The sequence below is a fragment of the Monodelphis domestica genome, chromosome 4 (genome assembly GCF_027887165.1).
Source record: "Monodelphis domestica isolate mMonDom1 chromosome 4, mMonDom1.pri, whole genome shotgun sequence".
In the NCBI taxonomy this organism is placed as follows: Eukaryota; Metazoa; Chordata; class Mammalia; order Didelphimorphia; family Didelphidae; genus Monodelphis; species Monodelphis domestica.
The window spans coordinates 390,322,678-390,343,123 of NC_077230.1; the positions used below are offsets into that span (position 1 = coordinate 390,322,678).

At 53.2% G+C, this 20,446-nt stretch overlaps 1 protein-coding gene across 2 annotated transcripts in view; it reads right to left on the reverse strand.

Moving 5' to 3' along the window:
- Positions 1-16,799, reverse strand: part of PAX7 (paired box 7) — a 180,014-nt gene extending 163,215 nt beyond the window's left edge. Inside the window, exons 1-4 of one of the 2 annotated variants that reach the window (XM_056795693.1) lie at positions 15,892-16,799; positions 12,635-12,870; positions 11,231-11,360; positions 9,773-9,907 (exon numbers count right to left, since the gene is read on the reverse strand). In XM_056795693.1, the coding sequence (XP_056651671.1) occupies positions 9,773-9,907; positions 11,231-11,360; positions 12,635-12,870; positions 15,892-15,976 (586 nt within the window). In that variant the 5' untranslated portion in view covers positions 15,977-16,799. The remainder of the gene's footprint in view (positions 1-9,772; positions 9,908-11,230; positions 11,361-12,634; positions 12,871-15,891) is intronic. The other variant, XM_056795694.1, reaches the window with a different exon arrangement.
- Between the last annotated feature and the right edge of the window lie 3,647 nt (positions 16,800-20,446).

Genomic DNA, 20,446 nt, shown 5'->3' on the forward strand with positions numbered 1-20,446 from the left:
TTCCTGGTTTTCTGCCTCCTCGCTTCTCCCTCGCGGGTTCTTTCTCACTCTCCGTGTGTCTCTTTCTCGCTCTCAGTGAGTCCCTCTTCTCCTCTCCCTTTGGGGAGCGGCTGGAAGTCCTGAGCCCAGCTGCAGTAAGGAGATTCCTGCCCTGCCCCAAGAGCCCCAGCCACCGAGTTAAGAGAAAACATCTCCTGGTCCCACTAGCCGGGAACACACTCAGGCCCACGCAGTCACGACGTCACAATCGAGACCTTTAGGGAGACACGTTTCGATGGGTCAGGACCGCCCTCGCGGACACCCTTGTTCACGGAAGTACCCTTTGTGTGATTCCAATCCCAAAGTGGGTGTCCTCTGCGGAGGATACCCAAATAGTACCAGAAGTAATAGTAACAATAATATTAGCTTCCTTTATCCGCTTTGAGGATTAGCAAAGGCAGGCGCTATCCTTGTGTTGTTGAATAAAATTCACAGATCGCAGCCCCACCTCGGTAGCTCCCTCTAGCGATTCCCAGCTCCGGGGCTGAAACTAGGGCCCAGGGATGCCTCAGCTACCTTCGCGGAAGCATAGGACAGGGGGATCTCCAGCCACTTTACCTCTGCCATGGGACACCTGACAGCCCAAGACACCCGCCTTTTTGACCCCTCGGTCTGTGACGGCGAGGAAGGAGGGGAAGGATCTGTTTCCCCCCTTCCCTGCCTTCAATCCCTTCCTCATTTCCCTGAATCCTCCTCCCCTAGTCTTTTCCCTTTCCTCTTCTTGTCCCTCTCCCCCTTCTCCCTGCCCCCCTCTCCTGTCTCCCCTTGACCCCTGACCTGCCTCTCCCTCCCCCTCTTTGTTTGAAGTTCAGGAGAGAACTTTCTAATAGCGGCCATTCCCCCTACCCCCCCCCCCCCAGTCCCAGCCTTAGGTCACCGTTCTGCCTTGATTCGATTTGGGAGCTCCCTTCCCCCCCCCCCCCAACTCGACCCTAGCCTGGGCCCACAGCCTCCGGAACAGCCCTAGGAAGCACTGACCCCGCTTACACCTTTTTTTTTTCTTTCTTCCAGCCAAAGTTGTCTTGAAAGGGTTTTTTTTTTTGGGGGGGGGGGAATGGGGGCAGTGAAGAGGGAATGAACGAAGACAGTGGAAGCTGGGATGGAGAATGTCCAACTTTAGAGAGGATGTGGTAGGAATACACCCGGCACAAACAGTATTTGCAAATGACAAACTTACTGTCTTGTTAGAAACGAGAGACTGACTCACTACTGAGCAACTTTAAATATAGGAATGTTGGTTCTTCTTAAATTTCAAGGAAAAAGGCAGTTAAGGTACAGAGGTAAGATCCCTGGCTTGGTAAGAGCCAAGAGACCTTAGTTCTAGTCCTGACTGTCACTAAATAGCAGTTTTAGATTTGCCCCTTTAAGGCCCTCCCAACTCTAACGTTCTGTGTTCTAAGTAAGTTCTGTCCTAGCTCTGCCATTCTATATTCTAAGCAGTTCCCCCCTAACTGACATTCTCTGTTTTAAGGTATCTCCCTGTTCTAATATTCTATGTTCTAATGTCTCTCCCAGTGGTATATTTGATGTTCTAAGTCCTCTTCCAGCTCTAACACTCTGTGTTCTAAGGGCTTTTTAAGATGACATTTTATGTTCTAAGATTCCTTGAAGCTCTAATATTCTGTAGTTCTGGAATTCTATTGATCTTTCCTTTCTTTTACCAATGCCTACCTAGGAATGTCTGGAATGCTGCCCCCTCCTCCCCTTTACCCATCCTTCAAGGCCCAAATCATGTCCCACAATCCCTGTGATGCCTTCTCTTTTCATCCTAGATGACAGTCAGTTCTTAAACACCAATAATAACAATAGTAAATCACAATGGCAATAACTACTTATATTTCTATGAGCTATAGGGGGAGGGGGAGGGATTCCAAAGCCCTCTCTCATCTAATTAATCTTCTCAAAATCTCTACTGTGAGGGGGTAGAGCAGGGATTATTATCTCTCTCCTATAGATGAGGAAAAGTACTTTGCATGGCCTACTCAGAGCCCTTATTCTGCCTTCGGACTACCCTACTACTGCTACTTATTTGTTATTTTTTCCTGTGCCTGAGATTTGTTTTCACAACGAGATAGGGAACTCCTTGAGTTCCCAAGGAATATGACTTTTAAAAATTATCCTTCTATCCCTAGGCCAAACCAGATCAAATAAAAGGTACCAAAGAAACATATTTCTTTAGGATGCTGGGGATAGAACTTTGGGGAAGAGACATCATAAGATAATTTTTATTTTGCTTAGCAAATCAGTCTCTCTCTCTCTCTCTCCTCTCTCTCTCTCTCTCTCTCTCTCTCTCTCTCTCTCTCTCTCTCTCTCTCTCTCTCTCTCTCTCTCTCTCTCTCTCTCTCTTTCTCTCTCTCTCTCTCTCTCCCCCTGTCTCTCTTTCCCTCCCCATACCTATACAGAAATACTGTGTGACAACTATCATATTCACAAAGACATAGTGTGTTTTTTTCGAGGCCAAATAATCACCTTATTGCTTTAAGGCTAGTGTTATATGTGCTTTTAAATCCTTCCATGTAAATTCCACTGAAAATTTGGAAAGCTGAGGCAGGGGGAGGGGGAAGGGAAGGGGGAGAGGGGGAGGTTAATCCGGGTTTAACGCTATGATGCAGTCACAGGACCAGGGTTAGCCTGATTGTGTTATCTCTCCCCAACATTTGAGGCTCCCATATTTCACCCAGCCAAATAGCTGCGAGAGAAGTGCAGATGGCGGCAGTCGGCCCGCCTCAGGAAAATATGTTATTAATATCTAAATAACTTCCCAATACTGTCTGGTAAATCTCCCCTTCACCATTCCAAATGATGAATTCGTTTGAAGTCTTCCCCCTGTCTCATCTTTTCAATGTCTCTCTCGCTCTTCTTCCTTTTCTTAACCAGGCTTATTTCAAACTGGTAAATATCTAATTCCTTTAACCACTGGGCCAATTGCCCAAGTCTCTTATGTACAATGCCTGGAAAACCTCTGTGTTTGGAGATGTCTTGAGGTGGACGCACAGGCACAGACCTTGGCACACCCAGAGCAGTTTGGTCCCCATTTGGTAATGCTTAGGAGGGGTGACTTCAGGACGAACCAGGAAGTCACATTTATTTAGGACAGAGTTCTCCTTCTGGTTTTTTTGTTTTGTTTTGTTTTGTTTTTTTGAAACAACAAAGCCCAAACGTTAACTGTCCAGGCAAAGTATGGCCTTTTTCAAACCACTACACCTCTGGGGCCTCAGTTTCCTCCTTTGGAAAATAAAGCCAATAGACTAGATGATCTCTCATATCTCCCCAGTTGTTACATTCTGTATTCTAAGGTCTCTTCTAACTTGGACAGCCTGGATTCTAAGGTTCCTTCTGGCTCTGACATTGTGTTCTGAGTTCTCTCTGTCTCTGTCTCTGTCTCTGACTCTGTCTCTGTCTCTGTCTCTGTCTGTCTATCTGTCTGTCTCTCTCTCAGCTCTGGTAGACTGTGTTCTAAGATTCCTTCCAGCTCTGGCATTCTCTCTTCTAAGGATCCTTTAGGAAGTCCCTTGCAGCTCTGGCTTATCCTGGACATTCTCTAAAGTCCTGAAATGTATCTCCCATTCTTTCCCCTTCTAGGCTCCCCTGTAGGAGCACAGGGTTGGGCTTCCCTGCCCTCTCCTGGGTGGATAATTACTCTCCCCTCCCTTGCTTCCCCTTGTTTAAAGTTTGCTTTTAAAAATGTCTTGTATTCGATTATGCTGTTCATTCTCCCTCCAACCTTATCTCCTTCTGTCTCTTCTCTCCTTCCCGTCACACTTCATTTAGGAGAGAGTTTATCTTGCAAACATTTGCCTACTTTGTTTATTTACACCAGGTTCTGAGGCTACTAGCTAGTGAAAGCCTGTGTTTGCCTTTGTAATTGTTATCTCTCTTTATTGTTGTATTGCATTTGTCTCAGCTTAGTGTTCTGCTTTTTGGGGGGAGGTGGGAGGTGTGAATGGGGGGGGGGGCTGTCAGCACCGGGTGTTCTGACTCTCTGGAAATGGCCTTCTCTGCTGGGACTTTCTCACTCTCTTCACCCATCTACTCCCTTTACTCTCTTCCTCTCCCTTTCCCTCTCCCTCCCTCTCCCTCCCTCCCTCCCTCTCTCTGTTTCCCTCTCCCTCCACCCCTCCTCCCTCTGTCTCTGTCTCTTTCTCTCCTTCTGTCTCTCTGTCTCTTTCCCTCTCCCTCCATCCCTCCCTCTCTCTCTGTCTCTGTCTCTCCTTCTGTCTCTTTCCCTCTCCCCCTCTGCCTCCATCTCATCTTCTGCCTCACTCTCTCTTGCTCTCTCCCTCCACCCCTCCCTAGCCTCACTGAATATGCACGGAGGAGCCCAGGCGAAAGCCAGCGAATTGCCTGACACCCTCCTATCTTTCTCCTGGCCCCCATTATGCGAAGTTGATCCTTCTCTGAACAGGCACAAATCCAGCCTGGTCTCTGTTTGATTAGATTGCCAACCGGGGTAATCCTTTGATTTGGTGAAGTGTCAATTACCTCTCTCTAAACACACATTTACAGAGGAGGGAACTTGTTGGTTTAAATCAATGCAGATGGCTTCTGATAAATTGACTATCAGCTACCGCCCCCCCCCAACCTGCTCAGACTACTTTCCTCTCCTTGTTTTCTCTGCTATGACCCCCCCCCCCCACCATACACACACACACACACACACACACACACACACACACAGAGGCAAGCACACTCTTCTCTCCCTCCTATCTTCTTCTCACTTGTCCAGTAAACAATGCCACTCCCAGGTGTGAAGCCGAAAATACGGCGGGGGCCGAGAGGAGCTGCTCCCCCTTCCCCTATTCACTCGCTCCCCCGGAGCCTAATTAAATTTGGCAGGTCCTTGTACGCACAATCAAAACAGCTTCCTCCAGTGTAGCAAGCCACAGAAAACCGCATTAGCAGACTCGGCCAAATTAAATTGTTGCTACCTCCTCTTTTCAAGTGTCTAAATAGACCTTCTCCCCTCCCGCCGGTGCTTCCCACTCCTGGACTACACCTGTAAATTCATCAGCCCCCCTTCCACCCGCTTCAAAATAAATAAGAGTAAAATAAAAAAGGAAAACAAAGAGGCACGACCTGGATCCGCCCACACACACGGCCCCAGACCCTTCCCGGGCCACCCGGAGCCCCAGCCGCTTCCTCTCGAGGGCCCCCTGACTCCAAAGGAGACATTTCGGGAGCGGGTTTCTCAGATTTGGGGGTCAAGGGGGAAGCCAGATTTCCTCCATCGATTTGAAGGAAATCTCTCTCCGTCCCCGCCTTGGGCGGGCTTCTTTCCTCTCTCTGCTTTCTGGCATTGACCGGTCGGTTTCAGCTGTGACCTGGTCAGTTTCAGGCTGACCTCCTTAGTTTCGGCTGCTACTCGCCGAGTTTCGCGGGTGCGCGTGTGTGTGTGCGTGTGCGTGTGCCGTGTGTGTTGTTTTCAGGCGCACTCTCGTCCCCTTCCCACTAGTCAGCCTGGGTTCCCTCTCCCCGGTTCTTTCCAACTTGTTCAGCAAAGTCTGTCCCTCCTGGAATCAGAGGGGAGGAAACTCCTTTCCTTCTTCACACGAAGATGTCGGTCCCTTCCTCCCCTCCCCCTTCCATCCTTGGAGACTGCTGGGGTAAGGAGGGACGAGACTAGAGTAGGGAGAAGAATAGGACAAAGAGATGGCCCTTCTCCGTCCCCAGGTGAGGAAGACTGTGCCAGCTGGGACCCAGGGCGGGCTGGCAATGATATCAGCAGTTTGGTTGGTAATAATTCAGTCAGGCTCAACAAGGGTAAGGAGGGAGAGGGAGAGAAAGAGAGGAGAGAGAGAGAGAGAGAGAGAGAGAGAGAGAGAGAGAGAGAGAGAGAGAGAGAGAGAGAGAGAGAGAGAGAGAGAGAGAGAGAAGAGGAGAGGAATACGAACGGCTCATGAATATCAGCCCAAGGCAAGCAGGAGTGAGCTGTTCAAAGATGAAAGTGCAGAAAAATAAAAGCCCAATTTAATCTGCTTTAAAACCCTTCGACTTAACGTTTGTGCTTCAAACTCTGAGAGTGAGGACTGATTGCGGATAAATAGTTTCTTACCATGCCTCGAAGCTATTACACCCCTCTCCAACACAGTTCCCTATTCAGCAGCCCCACTTTTCATTACCAGCTCTAATAAGTCTTAGCATTATTAAATGCCAAGCAGACGATAGAAAGAAACCAGCGCAGGGAGGAATCTCTCCTTAGCTCTTAAAGAGGAGAGCTCTTAAGCCCCTTCTTTGTCGACTCCCCGCGAGGAGAGGAGCAACCCCCCGAGAGGGCATTTGTCACGAGAGAAGCCAAAACAAAGTTGTGGCTGTCTCCACCGCCCCCACCCCCCTCCGGCCCCGGGTGCCCTAGCTCTCCTTTCTGGCCAGGTCTTCCCCCCAGCACCACGGCCAACTCAGAGGAACGCTGCAGGGTTGGAAGTGAACCTTATAGCTGACTGTGAGGAGGAGGGGAACCCCCAAATGGCCTGATCTGGCGGGGTTCAGAAATAACGGGTTACAAATACGGTCCACGCGCAGCGAGCCCTGGCCACTTCCAGACCCACTCACTCACCCACTCAGAGCCAACGCCCCCTCCCCCAGACACAGGGCTACACTCCACTGCACAGCTCCGGCCCTACACTAGCTCCTTTCGTTAGGAGGACAATTTATTCGGGATTCGAGTTATCCCCGCGGCATCGCCTGCGTTTCTTTCCAGATCCTTTCCCTCTCATGCGTAACAGAAGGGCAAGGTCCATGGTTCACTCCAAGCTCCAAGCTCGGAATAAATGCCACCCCCCTTTCTCCTTCCCTTTAGCAACTCCAACTCCTCGCGGGTCTTTCAGGGGAAACCTCTGTCTAGCGAAGGCGTTTCGGCGATGGTCCGGGGTTAGCGGTTCGAGGCCCCTGAGCTAAGAGGCCTTGGGCTCCTACCCTGCTGACCAGGCCCCCATCTGGCCCCTTCCTCCGCCCTCCGCGCCCGGCAGCGAAGCGAAATCTCTCTTCTTGGTGGAGCCTCCCGGCGTATACCACCAGCCCTGAGGCCCTCGAACCTGCTACCTGGGAACTAGGAAGCCGGCCCGGGAGCCGGGAGCAGCTCCCTCCCCGCAGACTCCCTCTTACTGTGACTTAAAAGATGCCTTGCCGTAGCCAGCTTCTCAAACTGGGAAGATCTGCCCAATGTATGGAAGAGTAGGGGAAGATGAAGGGGAAGGAGATTTTTATTTCGGTTTAGACAGGGACTTTCCCCATCAGCCAGAAATCCAGTTATGATGATGATGATGATTAAATCGCAGACACATCTCCTTCGCGCTCACACACACACACACACACACACACACAAATCCTAAAGCCCTCCGCCGACCCTTAGAGAGAGCGTGCCCAGGCCCTCCCTGGAGACAACATTTCGTAGCGTCCGGGGCCTCAGGCCGGCGCCCGAGGGGCCTTCGAGTATTCCCGGCACTCTGAGAGCAGCGGGGAGCGGCCGAATAACTTAGCTCCCTTTCTTCGCCTCCTCCCGGGCTTTTGTCCTAGAGCTGCGCGGCTGCTCGCACGTTTTTGAATGTCAATAGCCCGCCCCTTCCCCCGCTCCCCTCCCCAGGACTTGGGCCCTTTCCCTCAGTTTCTGCGTCTCCCTCTTTCTTGTTCTGGGGCTGCCTTTGTAGCGCAGGATCTGGGCTCGGGAGGCGGCAACGAGCTAGGGGGCTTTGTCTCTGAAGTTCATCTTCAAGGTTGGGAGGGAGGGTCATCAGCCGGGCCTGAGGTGCTGGGGCCGGTTGGGGGCAAAGGGGACTGCTCGAAACAAACGTCGCATCGAGGAGTTTATAAGTTTCCTCCCTCGCTCTTTTCTCTGCCTTTCCCAAAGTCTCGCAGCAGCTACGCAGATTAAGAGACCACGAGAGCTAGATAGTCTGTCTCCTCCTTGTCTCTCCGGAATTGTCTAATGCCTTGTTTCCTCCCGCCAATTCGCTCGTACCTCTCCCGATCTCTGCCTTTCTCTACCTTTTTCATCATCTCTTTAGCCGCATGCTCTAGCCTCACAGTTTTACAGTTCCCTCTCTGTCTGCAAGAAGAAACTGGAAAAGGACAAGCATTCCCTGCGCCTCCTGCCCCTCAAATTCGAGATTCGTTTTGTGGCAAGCGCGCCTCCCAGGAGAAATCCTCTCCAGGGCCCGCGCGACCCGGGGTTGCAGAGGGGGAAACGGGCCCCAGGACTTGGAGTTGTCGCATAGCATTCTAACAATCGGGGGTTGGGAGTGAGGAGAGCAGAGTCTGGAATGCGGCAGGCGGGACCCTAGTTCTGCTATCTTGCTCCTAATATATGCCTTGGTCTCGAGGCTGTCCCACACCTCGGCACTACCGGGGAAATGCCTTTTTCTTTATTCCATGACAGGGCCAGAAACTTCGGCACTGATGGTTCTGCTCTCTTCACTTTATGCGCCCTCCCCAAACGGGCATCTTCCCGGGGGAGGGGAGACCCGGGTTTTACCCACCCCCGAGGCAGGCCAGCGATCTGCCCAGCTCCGCTCAGGCCGGGGAGAGGTACCGGATTCCCCCGTGCTCTCTAATTGGTATTGATTGCACCGATCACTCAACTGTCAGGAGGAGTTTCAAGGGACCGTTTAGAGAGCAGTAGAAAAAGCTGTCGAACAAATTCATTTAGGGAGCCTCGATACGCCCCCCCCCCTTCCGTCTGCCCTCCCCTGGCCCTCCCCTAGCCTCCAGTTTCCTATAAATAATTGATCGAGACCCAACTACCCGCGAACAGGCCAACGCCTTCTTGGACTCACGGCGGGGGGAGGAAGGGGGGGATAGAGAAGGGAGACCTGACTGACCCCTACTTCTCTGGAATGGGGACCGGCCGACTTTCCCTGCGCACAGCTCCCTACAAACGTAGCTTTCTTCTCAATCTCTGAACTTCACTCCTCCCAGAAAACAGACTCTCCACCAGGAGATGGTCCGGTGACAGCACAGAGACACATTTTCGCCCTCCTTCACTTAATAATACAATGATCAATAATAGTAGCAATAACGTGATTCGGGTTGGGGTAGGAGGAGAGAGAGAGCCTGGTTTTCCACATCCCGATATATATTCATCCCCTCCATCCCTGGCGATTCCTACCCTATACAATGCTGTTCATTTAGTCCTAATCTCTCAATAGCAATCCCTCCCTTCTTAGAGCTTTGGGGAATGCAAAGCACTTTACATCCATCAACTATACCTGCTATTTCTAAAGCCTTTTAAAGTTTTAGGGACCATCTTTTCACATAGTTCTAAAAGGGGAGAAATGCGCACAAGTCCTTTTACGGACCAGGAAACTGAGGCTCAGAGAAGTTGAGTTGTCCCTGACCACACAGCAAGCATTAAAGGCCAATTTGGAGCCCAGGTACATTCATTTTCAAGTCCTGGCCTCTACCTGCTACGTCCTAGCGGATCCTATCCATTTAGATCCTTTGATCTTTACAATAGTCTTGGGAGAGGTGCAGGCTGAGGGCTCTCATATCCATTTTCCAGATAAGGAGAACTACGTTCCAAGGGGGCAAGCGATTGCCTGGGTTTCCTTGGTAATTAATGGCAGTGGTGCGGTGCAATTTGAACCCCGGTATTCTGACTTCCAGGTCAAGAACTCTATTCTGGTTTACCACCTCCATCCCCCCTTCTCGATACCATACTGGACAAACAAGTCTCTCTCTGTCCCCTCTTCCCAGAATTCAGGCGGCCGACGCAAAGGCCTCCCGAGGGGCCTTTCTCTACCTTTGTCGCCCAGAATGCCGTCAATGCTGTGTTTCGCCTTCTTTTCGCCGTCCTCCTCCTTCTTGTCGCACTCATCCTCTTCCTCTTTCTTCCCGAATTTGATTCTGAGCACGCGGCTAATCGAACTCACTAAACCTCAGAAATTCAAAGGCAAAAGAGAAAGTATAAGTTGTGGAGAAAGTCAATCTTTCCCTTCTCCCCCTCCCATCACCCCCGGGGACCTGGCTGGCCCCTCCAGGGTTTGGGGAAGGCGGAAGGCACTCACTGCCAGGGTCCCTCGGAGCCTCGCCCCCACGCAGAGCCTCCGAGAAAGTCCAGGGTACCCAGATGTGCGCTTTACACACATGTGCATCCACGAGGACCCCGCCAGGTACACTCTCCTATCCCCCCAGCCACATCCGGAGCATCACAATTTACAGGCATCTATTCTGGAAAACCCACATTCGCACCTATGCAGTCTTTCAGCGGCACATATCTTCACCTACAGAAAGCCAGGCACCCAGGCGCACACTACTCACTTGTCCCGGACACCTTTCTCACCCTCAGAAACACACAATAAGCATCTTTGGCTCTCTACCCACTTGCCAACGCCGGAATGAACACACCTTCCCATAATTAGACACAAGCTTAGACATATATCGAAATGGATCCTCTACTTCCCCCATCCCTAATCAAACAGGTAAGCACTCCCCCGGGGGACGGAGCCCTAAGCCTTGGCTCTCAAACGCACCCCAGGGTCAGGATTCCAGACTAGCAGCGCAGAGCGCACGCCGACCGAGAGCGCAAGGGGGAAGGCCAGAACCTAAGAGATTTCAACCGGGAATCTGTGGCCCTTGCGTGCCAAGGCCGGTTGCTAGTCTGCGGTGGAGGGGAGCCCTCCGCTGACCTGGGTTAGGGTTTGGGGGCCGGAATTCAGGCGATGAGTATACCCTGGACTAGTCCCTGAAACTGGCAGCTAAGCCCCATCACAGCTTTCTTCCCCGGCTAAGTTCAATTTGTTATATAACAAGAACTTTGGGGCGTTGTGTCCTCTTTTCCCTCTGTCTCTTTCTATTCCTTCCCTTTCTTCTTTACTCACCTTCTTGGGTTCTTTCATTATCTCTCGCTCCCTTTCCTTTTGCGCTCTCTTCTCTGTCCTCAAACTTCTCTCTCCTTGCTCTTTCTCAGAACTTGTTGGTGCCACTTTCCTTCTACATTCCGCCCTCCAGCTTTTCTAATTCCTCTCTGTTTCTACCTTCTCTCTCCCTCCTCCAATGACTTAATTACCTTCTCTTTCCTAGCATGTTCTACCCTGCTCCCCTCACACAGCCTGTATAGATTCCCCATCTGACTCCTTCTAGCGGAGAACTTCTGGAAATAGAGAGGAAGCAGCACGGGCCAGCTGGTGCCCACAGGAGGCCGAATTTCCCCGTCCTTTTCGCTCCCAGCCCAGCCCAGCCAGCTCAGCTGCCTTCTCACCTGAGGGAACCGTGCTCCGGTCACAGTGTCCATCCTTGAGCAGCCGATCACGAATTTCCCAGCTAAACATCCCAGGGTTTTCTCTTTTGTATTCCTCGATTTTCTTCTCCACATCTGGAGTGGCTACCTGCTTTAGGGAGGAAATGTGGAGGTAGGACAGGGAGGAAGAGTAGCCAAGGAAGGGAGGGAGAGGAGGAAAGAAATCACTTTCAATATCACCCTAAAATTGGGGGCTCTGATTATGGGGGAAGGGGTCTGGGATTCCCACCAAAGAGGGAGAGGTCGATGACCCTCTCACAGACTCTCTGGACTAGGAGAAATCTTAGAGGTCCCTCTTATTTCTCAGAAGGAGCAGCAGAGGCCCTGTACCTTGCTCAAGGTGACACATGGAGTAAGTCACAAAAGTTAGGAGAACTCCTAATCTCTGCCTTTCCCACTAAGCTTCAGGTGGGGCAAAAAAGGAGAAGCGAGGTTCTTCTCCAACCTGTATCACTTGCTCAGAATGTTACTGCTGGACCAGTTGCTTGACTTCTTTAAGTCTGTTTTCTCAAGTGTAAATGAGGGCGATTCTCTAATACTTGGGCCGCCTGCCTCGTAGGAACTTTGTGAAGGAGGGGTTTAAAATCAGAAAGTGCCAAACAAAAGCATAAATAAAAACATGTCTGTATATATGTGTCTATATGAGTTGTTTGTTATTGTTCATTGTGGTTGTTCTGCCACCAGCTCTAAGGAAGTTTTCATCAGTAGCCCGAAGGGAGGGAGTGGAGTAAGTGAAGGATGGAAAGGGTGAGCAAAACCCTTATGGTTCCCTAAACCTAGCCAAGACCATCGTGCAGAGGAGGGCTGGTTGTCACCTTGTTGCCCAAGAAGACAAGCTCCCTCCCAGCCACTGGAGGAAAGAGGCACCCTGGGGGAGGCGGTGGTGGAGGACCCCATGCTGTCTCCAGCCCAGGAACTCCGGGAGAGTTACTCATGTTCTCCGAGCAAGGTCTACTCGGTTTCAGAAGCCTGAGTAATCCCGACAAATTGGCCTCAATTATTCAGATCGAGAAGGAAGAAAGTGGATTTTGGGAATAAGGATGTCCTTAAATTATGTGAGTAATTGAGAAGATTGTGGAATTGGAGTTTTCTAGAAGGGGATTGTGCTTTCCATTTCCCTAAGGGCTGGGGTGAGGCAGATAGCATAGACCTTTCTTTCCTGTCTCCATCAAACTCTTATTGAGAGGAAACTGGGAGTGCCTTGGATTCTTGGAGATGATCTGGGGAGTCTTCTCTCCAGCAGCACCCTTAGCTAACTTTCCCCGAAGTCAGGGACATAGAACTCCAAATAGCTTCCCTCCACTTTCAGGTGCTTGAACTGGGGGGATGGTGGTTGAGGACCCTAGGGCTCCCCAGGACACTCACCCTGGGTTTGCTGCCCCCGATGGCCCCAGGCCGGATGGAGCCCGTCTCCTGGTAGCGGCATAGGATTTTGGAGACACAGCCATGGGAGACACGGAGCTGTCGAGAGATGACGCAGGGCCGGATGCCGTGGTGGGCCATCTCCACGATCTTGTGGCGGATGTGGTTGGGCAGGGGTCTGCCGTTGATGAAGACCCCGCCAAGCTGATTCACCCGCCCTTGTCCCAGTGGGGTGGACACTGTGGGGAAGGTGAGAAAAGAGGAAAATCAGAAAAGGAGAGAAGCCCATTACAAAGGCGAAAGCGGGGTAGTTTAGGGTGCAGTTATCCCCTTGGTTCTTAGAGTAACAGCCTACCCCCAAACTGCGAAAGCATGTGTATGTATGCCCTGTCAAGTCCCGGGGCCGCTTGCTCTGGGCCCTTAGGTGAACCCTGCCGGGTGCCCTCTCCAGCCCTGGCATCTGAAGCTTTCTAAGTTTAGTTCCGATGGATCAAGTAGGGATTTGTGCAGAAGGGGCTACTTCTTATATGGTCCCAATTTCCCTCTCAGGACTCCCTAAGTCCACAAACCAGAGATGGGAGGGGGGGTGTATTTGGGAAGAATGCAGGTAGGAGAATCAGATTCAACGGAATCTGGAAAGGCCGGTGGTGACGGCGGTAGAGTGAGGTGGAGCGGCTGAGGATCGTCAGACACAAAGCTGAAGGACCCGAGGGAAAGGCCCAAACTCTTTCCCCTGCCCGCCAGTAGCCAGTCCATCCACCCCCTCACCAAATTCCCAAGACTGAGAACTGCGGATCCCGACCCCCGGGTTTCACTTGATCTGAAGCAATTCTGAGACAGGGCCGATTTCGGGTGGTGGGTGGTGGGATGGGGTGGGGGGAAGCTGAGCAGGGGAAAGGCCAGTCACGATTCTTGGACCCAAAGGAATCCCTTGGGACCTTCTGTTCCAGGCCGGGAGGTCTGGACAGATCCATTTGGGAGCGCAGGAGTTGGGATAGTTAACTCGCCCCTACTTGATAGGGACTAGAGACGTGTCCAGACTTCCTGTGGGCCAAGAAAACCGCCGAAGTAAAGAGCGAGGAGGAGGAGGCCGGGAGATTGCAGTATATCGCGATAGTCAGCGGCCTCTGCTGGGGCTTCCTTCCCCAGAGGGGGTAGCCAGGGCCAAGCCTGGACCTCTGCGGCCTGCCTCCTCCCCCTGATTCGCTGCCCAAGGATTTATTTCGTTGTAGGTCAGCCTGGGGTTGAGGGAGGCGGGGTGTGGGGGTGGGTACAAGGGGTTCATGGGTGAGACTTTCTGCATTTCCCCGAAACGTTTCTCGGCCCTTGTTCGGATTTAGGAAAACCTGCTCGCCTGCGGGGCTGCCCCAGGGCCCGGATTGTGTTGGGGAGGGCAAGATCTGCGCCTTACAGTCCCAGCACCGGACTTGGGCTGTGCGTGAGAGGTTTTGTGTGCGCGCCACTGGGAGCTCCTTAACTGAGCTCCGGCTGCGCCGTTGGCACCCCTTTCTCCCAGAAGGTACGCTGGGGAAGGGGGGCTGCTCTAATCCGGACCCGAGCCCCCAGTGTGGGGACTGCATCGCCGCGGAAATCTAGCAGATTAATACAATTTCACAGCCGCCCGGATGGAGGAAGCTAGCTGCATAATTGGAAGGCAAGGAGGGGCTGGGGTGGGAAGGAGGGGGAGAGAAGGCTCGGGCTGCAGCACTGTCTCTCTCTTCTCCCAGTCCCCCCTCCCCTCTCTAGCCCCCACTCTTTGCCAAAGTCGGTGTCTGCTGCTACCTCCGCATTTAATCAGCCATCCCGCGCCGCAGCGGCGGAGTCACCCGGCCTCGGCGGCCCGCTATGCCATTAGAGGAGGAGAGCTCTCGAGTGGCCAACTTTATATTCAAGAGCCTCTCCAGCGGCCGCCACTTCTGCCTTCTCTGTATTCTCCGGCATGGTGTGCAAATATTGTCCTAATCCTCCGAGCCGTCCTCGCGCCGTCTGCTTCCCCGGCATAGCTAGAGCAAGGCACTCCACCAAATCCCCCCGGCGTGGAGGTTTTCCCGCCTGCGTGGCTTCCCACCACTTTCTCTCGCGCACTTGATCACGGAAACACTCACTCGCCTCCGTCTCCTTCGGGGACGGGGCCGCCTCCTCGCTCCCCCGATCCCGGGCGGGCTGCCCGGCTCCTTCCTCCTGCCCAGCCCCCTTTCCCCCTGCTCAGCGTTTCTTTCTCCCTCTCCTCTTCTCTTCCTCCTCCACAGGCACCGGGCGCATTCACAAAACCTCCAAATTGAAATTGCGGAGAGCTCGGGGCTGGGGACCCTCGAAACACTTCTGCCAGACACCCCCCACGTCCAGAATCTGCCTGACGTTAGACCTCAGTGACAAGTTTAGCTCCTTTAATTAGCTAAAATTGCCCAAACACACACACTCGCACGCTGAACTCTTCTGACTCGGGCTGAAGGGGCCGTACCGTGCCTTCCTTTCCCTTGCAGACTTCATTTTTAGAGGGGAACTTAGGGAAACAAATTATTTGCTCCCGTCTCTTTCTGCAGTTGCCGTCCTCCGGTTCTCCCTTTCGAGACGATCAGGGGCGGGGGGAGCGCGTCTCTCTGAAAACCCCAGAGTTTGGGAGTCCGAAGGAAAAGTTTTAAAATGAAATCGTTCTGCTTTCCTATAGCTTTGCGAGCAGGCCGAGAAGGGAAAGAGTTTTATAGGGTCAATTTCTTTCGGGGGAGAAGTGCCAAAGCCACCCTCTGTGTGACGTTGGCCCCCAAATATTCACTGTGGATAGCCCGAAAATAAAACGTTTTGGAAAAGAATCTTTGGGACTGAAATTAAAATAAAAACCCAATATCGAGCCTGGTGGCTGGGGCTGCTGAAGGCGGGGAATGTCGCAGGGAAAGTAAGTGAAATTGGATAAGGAGGTGAAATTTACTAGCAGCTGAACCTTCCCAGGGTGTGTGTGTGTGGAGGGGGGGGGGGAGAAAGTCTGGGAGAGGGGGAGTGAAGCCGAAGCCCCCAGGGCAAGGGAACAGACTAGGACACTGACAAGTGGAGTCCCGGGAAAGTTCCCAGGTCCCAGCGTCTCCTGGGGAGGGATGGAAGGGAAGGCTCAGTCCTTCCAGTGCCCGGGAAGTCTGGGGACGCCACCCGCTCTCTGCATCTACCACCGCGGTGTGCCCTTCGAGACAGTCTGGTCCCCGAGGACAGGGAGGAACGGTGGGATGTCCCGAAAGGAGCCGAAGAGAGTAGAACCCGAGCGGCCTTACCTTCCAAGGGAAAGCCAGTCCGAGGGTAGTTCTGTCCCGGAGCGGGTCTCATCATTCTCGGTACTGTGCCTGGGAGAGCCGCCATTCTGGGCACGCCAGGGACAGGTCCGGAGTCCTCAGAAATCCTTCCTGTCTTCTCTCTTTTCCCCCACTGTGAGCTCTTTCTTCCCGTCTCTCTCCCTTTCTCCTTTAAAAAAAAAAATCTCTCCCCCCTCCACCCCCACACACTCCCTACCCCCACCCCGCCCCCCCGGCTGCAGTCAAACGCGTCCAGAAGCTGGGAAACGGGGGGGGGGGATGAGGTGGGGGCGGGGGTGGTAAGGAAGTTAAACAAACCCGACCCAAGTCTCCCTTGGTCCCCCTCCGCCAGAAGTTGTCGGGGCAGAGGTGGGGAGGCAGAGCTGGAAACCGGTGTTGTGGAGGTGGGGGGGGGAAGAGGAGGAGGGGTGGGAAGCCTGTTCACCACCCCCCCAGCCCTAGAAGAGCTAAGGACACCGGCTCTTGCACTAGGGGCTAAAGTTTCTGAGCTGAGGCTGCGAAGTGGATTTCTTTGAGGTTATTTATTTATTTCTATTCTCTCTCTCTCTCTCTCTCTCTCTCTCTCTCTCTCTCTCTCTCTCTCTCTCTCTCTCTCTCGTTCTCTCTCTCTCTCGTTCTCTCTCTCTCTCTCTCTCTCTCGTTTTCTCTCTCTCTCTCCTCTTCTTTCCTACGCCTTCTCTTTCTCTGACACCCCCCCCCCCAACACGCACACACACAATCCTTCCCCTTCCAAGAAGGGGAGATTGAAGGAGGAGGAAGGTGTCTAGTTTGGGGGGTGTGGATGGGAGGAGAGGAGAGGTTATATAGGGAGACTTTTGGAGAGAAGGGGAGTAAAGAGGGTGGAGGGAGAGTGATCGTCTACGTAAGTTGTTTAAAGTACTTTACTTCTTGGAGGAGGAAGAGGAGGAGGAAGAAGAGGAGGAGGAGGAGAAGGAGGAGGAGGAGAGGAGGAGGAGGAGAGAAGCAGTGGTGACTGCGATCTGATAGGCTCTGACTTTTTCTTTTATTCATGAGGCAGAAAGGGGGCCCGGCAGAAGGGACCGAAGGGCCAATAGCGAAAAGAAATTTACTACGACTATATCTGTATTTTAAAATCCGCGGTTCGGCCTTGTCGGGGGAGAGACAGAACTGCCCATAGACACCGAGGGCGAACGTGGCTGGGGTAGAAGAGAAAGGGCGGAAGCTTTTAGGGCCTGGAGAAGATAGCCAAACTTTGTCCCGGTGTCTTTGATGAATGGACTAGCTCCACAGAGGATTCCCCACTCAAGGAGCGGCGGCAGCGGCGCTCACCAACTGCCCAAAGGAATGCGTGTCTCTCCCTTCCTCTCCCGTTTGCTTTCCGGGGGTCTTGGTGCCATCTTTCTGCTCTCTTCCCAACATGTCCCCCTCCCCATCAAAGCAGAGAGAGAATGGGTCCGGTTATTCACAAATCTCCTTCTCTCCCTCAGTCTTCTTCCTTCCTTCATCGCCGGCTGGCAGGGTCAGGAAATTGGGAGAATTAAAGGGGGAAGCGATTTGGAGAGGGATTTCTGTACTGTCTTAGGGACAGGGTCGCCGCCTCCTCTGCCAGGGCCCGTCCCGAGGCCCCCAGTGCCACCTGCTATAACAGTCCGGTGGAGTGCGAGTGGAGGCGTAATACTTGTATTTGGGGCCAGTTTGGAAGAGGCGAGTTTCCCTCCCACGTACCAGTAGCCGTCCTCGGACCCTTCCCTTTAATCCCGCCCCGCCCCCCCCCCCCCCCCCATCCTCGCACAGAAATCTTCACTCCTACCTAAATCGAACTCCCCAGCCCAAACCTTCTCTTCAGGATCCTGCCATTATGCCCTCAGCAGGTGGGTGCATCTCTCCAGGCTGAGGCTCCCGTCAGTCCTGGCCACCGAACAGCGAGTCAGGCCCACTGGAGATCGGGGACCAGGTGGGGTGGTGAGGGACCTGGGCAAGGATTCGAAGGGTGAAGGTAGGACTCCCGAGACTTCCTAGTTCTAAGGGAGGTGAGTGCAGAGGTGGAGTTGTAGTACGGAGGGAGGGGTCCTCGAACTCTCCGACCAGGAGAGCCGAGTGACCGGAAGTCCGAGATTCAGGAAGAGATCTGGGGAGGGGAGACTGGGGGGGAACGCCCTCCCAGCGGGGCAGGACGCCAGGGCTACTGGCCTTTTGTCTCCCCGCCCTGAGGCAAGATACAATAAAATGAACCCAGCCTTCAAACTTTGTCTCTGGGCCCGAAGAAGGTCGCCCTTCGGCCTGGCCCCGCTGACACTTCAAGCTGATCTGGCTAAAGCCTTTGCATCCGCTTCCTTCTTTTCTCTCACCTGCAAATTCCCTTTGCAAACTCAATGTCCCGTCTCGGGACCATTCTCTCCTCTCTCCCCAACCTTCACCCGTTTCCCATCCCAGCAAATCTCCCTGAGGTCATCAGAAAGGCTCAGGGCACCCAGAAAACCGAAGCAAGGCGGGGAAGCATAAGCAGACGCTGAATCGGGGCCTTCGACCTCCCCAGGCTGCAGATGACTGCCTTCTCGGCCATACAGCCCGACCTCCCCTAAACTTACACTGAAAGATCCACTGAAAATGACTCCATAAAAAAAAAAAATGGAGACGTGGGGGCGGGGAGGGATGACTAGATAACCTCTGAGCTCCAACTCTGAGAAATTCTTGCTACTCTTCTCCCGAAACTAAGGCACTGAGGAGGCACCAGGAAAGAGGATAAAACCAGCCTGGACGTCTGGCCCTAAAGTGAGGGCCTCGAGACGGGGACTGGAGCATCCAGGGTTCCTTCGCCTGTGTACTATTGGCACACTCAGCCTTTTCCCCAGTGTTCACTTGGCCCTTCCTCGGAGCAAGAGCCCCGGGTGTTCTGGACTTCCTCTGGGCCTCGGGGAAAGTGAGGTCCCAGCGCATGTCCGAGACACTGCACTCTCCCTCGGTCCCTGGCGGTTTTTAATGCCACGCCCGGGGCCCTTCTGGAAGTTCTGAGCGGCTCCAGAGGGAGGCGCAATTCAGTCCGGAGTCGCAGCAATTACAGATGGAAGGGACCTTAGAGCTTTGAGTCCCAGATAAAAAACGGGAAAGGAACCGTAGCGGCCACCTAGTCCAATCCCTTTAATGAACAGATGAGGACATTGAGGCCCAATGAAGTTAAATGACTTGCCTAGGGTAGCTCAGGGAGTAAGTGACCGAAAGGTGGGCGCTGATTCCTTTGTCTCCCCTCTGGCCTCCTCACAGCTCTGGGGAGGATCTCATTCGGGGATATCCCCCTAAATCCACAGCCTTAGGAGTTTGGGGGAGGGGAGGGACACCCCCCCACATAACCACCAGGACAGATGAAAAACCCGGTGGTCTGGGCTCCACCGGACAGAAGCAGAGGCACAGCTGGAAGGGTGGGGTAGAGCAGCCCCAGGAGTCAGAGCCTGGGGGTCTTCGGCTCAGCGACAAACGCGTTTAAAGAATCTAAATTCCAAGCGGCCATTCTCAATATTGCTGGAGAGTCATCTTAAGGCGAAAGAGGCTCCACCCGACCCTGTGGTCGTCCTGGACCAGAGGCGCTGTCACCTGCACGTAAATGACTAAATAAATAAAACCAAGTCTCACCAAACAGCCAGATATCCTCCTGCCGCCCCCTCTTCTTATTTATCTCTGCCTAGGAATCACAGGTTCAGAGAGTCGTAAGCTTAGACCTGGAAGGAACATCAAGGGCCTTCTGGCCAACAGCCTCATTTTTCAAAAGCGGAAACTGAGGCCCGGGTTCCTTGGCATGACCCGCCCAAGGTCAAGCTCGTAGAAAGAGGCACAGAGGGGATTTCAGAGTTAGAGGTGGGGAAACCGAAGCTCAAAGTGACAGTGCAGAGCCCGGTTTGGAATCCAGACCTTCAAACGACAAATTCAATTAACCAATGAGCATCTATTAAACTCCTACTGTATGCCAGACGCAATTCCAGGCTCTTGCCAGCCCACGTCGCTGCGCGTCCTGCGTCCAGGCTCCAAACGCACGCACCCTCCAAATAGCGTCCCCCACAGCCCGTCCTTCTCAGAATGAAAAGGAAAGGCTTGGGACAGCTTTCCGAGCCCCGATAGCAGGGTTCCCCAATCGCTCGCAAGTGAGTGAGGCCACATTCTGGTCCCTTCCTGCCGGGCCTGCCCCTCAGGTCAAGGGACAGCGTGGAATTGGCTTCCTGCCTGCCCCCAAACAAGTTAACTGGTTTCCTTGGGAAGGCGCAGAGTGGGCTGAACTGCGGCGGAGGGCTTAGCTCTGCTCTACTCCCAGTTCACCTTTTTTTCCAGCTCGGCCCACGGCGTAGCAAGGCCCTGGAGTCCTTTGCTTGGTGGTAGTTTGTTTTGGGAAGGGGTGGAGATTTCCTAGGTCAGGAGCTGGTCAGCTCTGCGGGACAGAAGGATGGTAGGGGGCAGAGGAGGGGGAGGACAGAGGCGGGGGACTGGGGGGGGGCAGGGGATTGTCAGGCGAAATGAGCGTGGCGGTTCACTGCTGTTGGAGGCCAATTTCACAAATAATATTTGCAAC